A 7,324-nucleotide genomic window follows, 5' to 3' on the forward strand; every position below is an offset into this window, starting at 1 on the left:
ATCGATGAATATCCCCCCTCCCCCTCCCATACATTCTGCTTCTCCTTTTATTGGATTGTGGATGCCCCAAAGGTGCTTTTTTTCAAAAAGGCAACCGGACGTTGTTTTTCCTTGAAGACGTTTCGCTTCTCATCCAAGAAGCTTCTTCAGTTCTGACTGAATGGTGGGGGAATGGAAGGATTTCTGTTCCTTGCAGTCATCTGCAGTCAGTTGTTGAGGCCACTTGGAGGTCTATCTTTGACAAATGGATGTCAAAGAGGCCATCTACATTAAGACTGAGCAGCCCTCTCTCGACAGATGGGGAGGGATACGACACACACACACACACACACACAGAGCTCCTGTTAACAACACAGTCCTGTCAGCAGTTCCAAGAAGGCTCCACACCCCTTTGCACCACTCAGGGGACCCTCAGGCCACAGTTAAGCCTCCAAGCGGCTTCAATGACTCTCAGAAAGAGTACTAACGACCAGATGACTGCCATTCAGTCCACCATTCAGTCAGAACTGAAGAAGCTTCTTGGGATGAGAAGCGAAACGTCTTCCAAGAAAGAAACAAAGTCCATTCACCTTTTCAAAAAAAAAAAAAAAAGGACTTTCGGGACAACCGTGACCTGGATGACAGAGAATCTCCAAAAACCACATTTAATTGTGGGTGTAAAAGCTGGTCTCCAAAAACTTGCTGTGCTTCTCGCTTTCCTGACGCCCCAGTGCGAAGTGCTTTGCTCTCCCCTGCGGAGAGCTGCAACTTTCACACACACACACACACACACACACACACGCACGCGCACACACACATCCCTGGGTCCCTTGTCCAAAACTTCACTTTATGCAGCCCACGTTTGAAGGCCAAGCACACACAGCTCGTTCCGCACGGTGGCGGGTCACGCTACGGCCCAAAGCGGAGATTGTCTTTCCAGATTTGCGAAGAGGCCCATCTTTCCCGCATCGGCACTTGTGGCTGAAGACTTGAGTTGTTCATCTTTACGGACATTTGAGGCGAGGTTGGGGGGGGGGGGCGCAAGAGAGCTGCTTAGCACAAAGTTCCAGCTTTTTTTCTTTCTTTCTTTCTTTCTACGCTCCCATCTCCTCCTCCCCTCCTTTTTTTCCTTTCCTTTTCTTAAAAAAACCCCACAACAACAGCAGCACACCCCCACCGCTTATAAATGGGTGTCTTCTTCCTCGTCCAGATCGTCCTTGGTGAGGCTGTCCATGGGCACAATCCAGCTGTCTCCCAGCTCCCCGTTCAAGTTCACCTTCTTTTCCTGCATGTCGGATAGTGTCTCCATCACTTCCAAAGTGGGGTTATCGTGGTAGCCGTTCTCGATGGTGTGCAGTTCCTCCGTCAGGCGCTGCTGGATAGAAGGAAAGGTGGACACGTCAGGGAGATGGGAGGGAGTCATCATGATGGGATTGCCTAAAATACCCGTATTTTCCCCCAAAATAAGACCGGGTCTTATATTAACTTTGGCTCCAAAAAGACGCATTAGGGCTTATATTCCAGTTGGGGTTTATATTTGGGGAAATACGGTACCAAATGGCTGACGATCTCAACTGGGGCTTATTTTTGGGGTGGGGCTTATATTACGAGCGTGCTGAAAAATCATGCTAGGGCTTATTTTCCGGCTGGGTCTAATATTCAGGGAAATACGGTAGCTCCCATGCTTTGCTGGGTCTCCAACCCATGCGCTATACAGGTGGTCCCCAACTTACGACCTCAGTGAACCCAAAATTTCTGTGGCTTAAGCAACTAAGCGAACTGAGTTTTTGCCCCATGTTACAACCCTCCTCGCCACAGTTGTTAAGTGAATCACTGCGGTGGTTAAGTTAATCGCACGGTTGTTCAGGGAATCTGGCTTCCCCCTGGACTTTGCTCGTCTGCAAACCTGGGACACTGCGACCGTCATAAAATACGAGCCAGTTGCCGGTTGCAAAAGTTGATGGGAGTTAGCAGAGATGGCTTAAACTGTCAATAATAATAATAATAATAATAATAATAATAATAATAATAATAATAATAATAATAATAATAATAATAATAATAATAATAATAATAATAATAATAATATTTTATTTCATTTTTTTATTTTAATTCCATTTATATCCCGCCCTTCTCCGAAGACTCAGGGCGGCTTACAAGCTTAGCAGTAGCCTTCATTCTATGTATATGCCTGCTTATTAGGGCTTTCACACACACCCACCCAAGCGGCATTATTACAAAGTCAGCTTAATTGCATTAGCCCACTGCTCCACCAAGACTCTTTAATAATAATAATAATAAGTTGGAAGGGACCTTAGAGGTCTTCTAGTCCAACCCCCTGCTCAGGCAGGAAACCCTGTACCATTTCAGACAAATGGCTGTCCAGTCTCTTCTTAAAAACTTCCAGTGTTGGAGCATTCACCACTTCTGGAGGCAGGTTGTTCCACTGGTTAATTGTTCTAACAGTCAGGAAGTTTCTCCTTAGTTCTAGGTTGCTTCTCTCCTTGACTAGTTTCCATCCGTTGCTTCTTGTCCTGCCTTCAAGCGCTTTGGAGAACAGCTTGACTGCCTCTTCTTTGGGGCAGCTCCTGAGATACTGGAAGACTGCTATCATGTCCCCCCCCCTCGTCCTTCTCTTCATTAGACTGGACATACCCACTTACCTGGTCCTTTCTCTGAGAAATACGTTGGTGACAGCAGCCGTAGATGGCAGCCACAAGGAGCAGAGAGGCCGCCATGCAGATGATGGTGATTATGAGAGGAAGGCTCAGATGATCCTTGAACTCGGCATCCAGGACTTGGCCCCCATAGGTGATGTTGTTAACGCCAAGCTGTGAAAAAAGATATCAGCTGAATGGCTGACTTCAGGCAAACAGAGACCTCTCTTTTGAATACTCTACGAATTTCAAGGAGGGCTTTGCAGCTAGTACCGATAAAGGAGAATATCTGTAGCTCAGGGTTGAAATGAGGGGTCCTGGGTGATTTCCGAGCTGGGTTGTTGAGCGTGGACGATGTTAGTTTGGGCAATGAAACTTCTGCAAGAAAATAACCAAGCTCAGAGAGCACCAAGGAAGGAGCCCTCATTTATTTATTTATTTATTTTTTAAATTTTAATTCCATTTATATCCCGCCCTTCTCCGAAGACTCAGGGCGGCTTACAAGCTTAGCAGTAGCCTTCATTCTATGTATATGCCTGCTTGTTAGGGCTTTCACACACACCCCAAGCGGCATTATTACAAAGTCAGCTTATTGCCCCCAACAATCTGGGTCCTCATTTTACCTACCTTGGAAGGATGGAAGGCTGAGTCAACCTTGAGCCTGGTGGGACTCGAACCTGCACTAATTGCAGGCAGCTGGTGTTACTTAAGGAGGCATTAGCCCACTGCTCCACCAAGGCTCTCTCTATTTATAGATAGAAACCTTGACTTATCACCGTAACTGCAGGCAGGACTTGCAAAATCATAAATGCATGTGGTTGTCAAGCACCTGGATTCTGATCACGGGACACAGGGAGAGACCGAAATGATCATAAACACCACTGTAATTATGAACGTCATTAAACGAAGCCGAGGGCTGCCTGCAATTAGGCACGCTGGTCCACACAACGTACCACCTCTATAGAACGTTTTTTCAGATGTTTGACATTGCACCGAATCCAAGTTTGAGGTTGGCCACGTCAAGCCAACCTGAAAGGGCAGCTTGCAGAAGAAGCTCAGCCTCGCCGTGGATGATGTGGTGAGCCTCAAACTTTGGTTAGAATGAAGGGCAGGGAGAAATAAATGAGACCGGGATGCTCTTCAGGATGCTTTCTGCTTTGTCATACGTATTGCCACCACGTGCTAATTCAGCACGGGGGTGAAAGTTTCCTTCCAAGGGGAAGAGTTGCCGTGGGTCTAGTAGCAGTTGTGGTGGGCCTCCAAAAAGTCACTCACTGGCGTCTCCTTTGGTGACTCGTGAGAACGTGGAATGGACGCCTGGTATGTCACTAAACAGCTGTCTGGGTTCACCCAGATAGTACCTGGTGATAAGCTTCTCAAACGTGGAACTCACTGGCAGCGAGACTTTTAGTTGCGCAATATTGGAAGAAGGAAGAACTGCCGACTATAGAAGAATGGACTTTAAAAGTTTCCAACTTGGTGGAAATGGCAAAGATTTCAGCATATTTTAAAGACCAGTCGCAACAGAGATATATTGTGGAGTGGCGAAGATGGATTGATTACATCCAGAATAAATATGGGACTAAAAAATTTCACCTAGCATTTGAATAAGTATTGGATTTATGTGATATATAAATTGCTTGTAGTTATTTTATTAAGAGTTAAAGCGCGATAGAATTTAATATTTTATTGTCGTTTGCATATTGTAGATTATGTTTGTTTGTTTGTATTTTTATACCCTGTATTTAGCTCTGGGAAGTCGGGGAGGGGGGAGGGGAGGGAAGAGTTGGGGAGGTTTGGGGAGGGGGGAGGGGGTTGGGAGGGGTTTTGTTTTTTGAAAAATGTATTGTAAAACTTTTCAATAAAAAAAAAACACGTGGAACTCACCAAAGGACAGGACCCCAGTTCCCATGTCTCAGACCAGGGGTCTTCCAACTTGGCTCTTTTATGACTTGTGGACTTCAACTCCCAGAATTCCTCAGCCAGAGATGCTGGCTGAGGAATTTTGGAAGTTGAAGTCCACAAGTCAAGGGGTCTTCCAACTTGGCCCTTTTATGACTTGTGGACTTCAACTCCCAGAATTCCTCAGCCAGTCACACGTGGCTGAGGAATTCTGGGAGTTGAAGTCCACAAGTCATAAAAGGGCCAAGTTGGAAGACCCCTGTCTTGTAAGGACCAAGGGGAAAATGATGAGAGTTGTAGTCCAGTGCTTCTGGAGAACTCCAACTTTGAGAAGACTGATATGACATGAGATCAGGGGTGTCGAACCTTGGTGACTTTCAGACTTGCGGACTTCAATTCCCAGAATTCACTAGCAAGCATGGCTGTCTGGGGGATTCTGGGAGGTGAAGTCCCACAGGCCTTGAAGTTGCCAAGGTTGGACACCCCTGCCTCAGGTGGAATAACTAGGAAAGAAGAATACATTTCCCCATATTTATGAAACAGAATTCCCTCCTGACTTACAAATGGTGGGAAAAAACACCAAGATTTGGAAGATAATTATTGCTTATTAAGAGAATGACTCAAATCTTTCCTCAGCAGCAGTGTCCATAACAAGTCACGGTGAGGTCAAAATGTCGACACACATCTTGATTTAATTGTGAGAAGCTCTCTTCTAACCAGGCATTGAAATGTCTCTGGCTGTCATTGAGGTTGTGAAAAAGGCAGTTCTCCTGTGTTCCAGACATGGCTTAAATTTGTGTGAATCACTTATAACCCTCTTGATCAGGGGGTCTTCAAACTTGGCCCTTTGATGACTTGTGGACTTCAACTCCCAGAATTCCTCAGCCAGGCACGCGTGCCTGGCTGAGGAATTCTGGGAGTTGAAGTCTACAAGTCATCACAGGGCCAAGTTTGAAGACCCCTGCTCTTGATGTTCCTCAACTCCAATTCCAAGCCAAGTCTGGCCCAGAAAGACCACCAGGACTTGTCTTTCAGCAACATCTGGAGGACAACGTGTCCTGGTTGAAACACAGGAGGCTGGACCTTATCCAGAACTACTTCCTGTTTACCTTCTCCAGTTCTGCCCTCTTTGTAGCCAGCGCTTCGGATAATTTCTCATCCACAGAGTGTGCTAAAAAAAATAAAAAATAAACAAATGGATCAAAGCAGAAGATAGACTTTGAAGAGGAAACAGTTCTTATCAAAACATCCCAAAGATGCTTTTCCAAAAGGCAACTGGAAATAATAATAATAATAATAATAATAATAATAATAATAATAATAATAATAATAATAATAATAATAATAATAATAATAATAATAATAATAATAATAAAATATAGAATAGAATAGAATAGAATAGAATAGAATAGAATAGAATAGAATAGAATAGAATAGAATAGAATAGAATAGAATAGAATAGAATAGAATAGAATAGAATAGAATAGAAAATATGGAATAGAGTAGAAAAGAAAATATGGAATAGAATAGAATAGAATAGAATAGAATAGAATAGAAAATATGGAATAGAGTAGAAAAGAAAATATGAAATAGAATAATAATAATATAAAAATATAGAATAGAATAGAATAGAATAGAATAGAAAATATGGAATAGAGTAGAAAAGAAAATATGGAATAGAATAGAATAGAATAGAATAGAATAGAATAGAATAGAATAGAATAGAATAGAATAGAAAATATGGAATAGAGTAGAAAAGAAAATATGGAATAGAATAATAATAATATAAAAATATAGAATAGAATAGAATAGAATAGAATAGAATAGAATAGAATAGAAAATATGGAATAGAGTAGAAAAGAAAATATGGAATAGAATAGAATAGAATAGAATAGAATAGAATAGAATAGAATAGAATAGAATAGAATAGAAAATATGGAATAGAGTAGAAAAGAAAATATGGAATAGAATAGAATAGAATAGAATAGAATAGAATAGAATAGAATAGAATAGAATAGAATAGAAAATATGGAATAGAGTAGAAAAGAAAATATGGAATAGAATAATAATAATATAAAAATATAGAATAGAATAGAATAGAATAGAATAGAATAGAATAGAATAGAAAATATGGAATAGAGTAGAAAAGAAAATATGGAATAGAATAGAATAGAATAGAATAGAATAGAATAGAATAGAATAGAATAGAATAGAATAGAATAGAATAGAATAGAATAGAATAGAATAGAATAGAAAATATGGAATAGAGTAGAAAAGAAAATATGGAATAGAATAGAATAGAATAGAATAGAATAGAATAGAATAGAATAGAATAGAATAAAATAGAATAGAATAGAATAGAATAGAATAGAATAGAATAAATAGAATAGAATAGAATAGAATAGAAAATATGGAATAGAGTATAAGAATAGAAAAGAAAATATGGAATAGAATAGAATAGAATAGAATAGAATAGAATAGAATAGAATAGAATAGAATAGAATAGAATAGAAATGAATAGATAGAATAGAATAGAATAGAATAGAACAGAACAGAACTAATACAGTTGGAAGGGACCTTGGAGGTCTATACCCATTTCAGAGAAAGAAGTTTCTGGATTTGTTTGAAGATATTTGAAGATGTTTCGCCTGTCATCCAAGCTACTTCAATTCTTCACTTTGTGGAACTGAAGCATCTCGGATGAGAAGTGAAATGTTTTCAAGAAAAAAAATGAACAAGAAAGTCCAAGTTGCCTTTTGGAAATAGTACAATTGGCACAAAAATGA

At 40.8% G+C, this 7,324-nt stretch overlaps 1 protein-coding gene across 1 annotated transcript; it reads right to left on the reverse strand.

Moving 5' to 3' along the window:
- Positions 1-1,122: 1,122 nt before the first annotated feature.
- On the reverse strand, positions 1,123-6,871 carry LOC308679431 (uncharacterized protein; the record flags this gene model as incomplete). Its single annotated transcript, XM_081347040.1, has 3 exons — positions 1,123-1,354; positions 2,643-2,810; positions 5,648-6,871. Coding segments are annotated over 3 exons (1,587 nt in total), but the record flags the coding sequence as incomplete, so codon positions are not given.
- Between the last annotated feature and the right edge of the window lie 453 nt (positions 6,872-7,324).

The sequence above is a fragment of the Vipera berus genome (genome assembly GCF_964194415.1).
Source record: "Vipera berus genome assembly, contig: HAP1_SCAFFOLD_546, whole genome shotgun sequence".
Lineage (NCBI taxonomy): Eukaryota > Metazoa > Chordata > Lepidosauria > Squamata > Viperidae > Vipera > Vipera berus.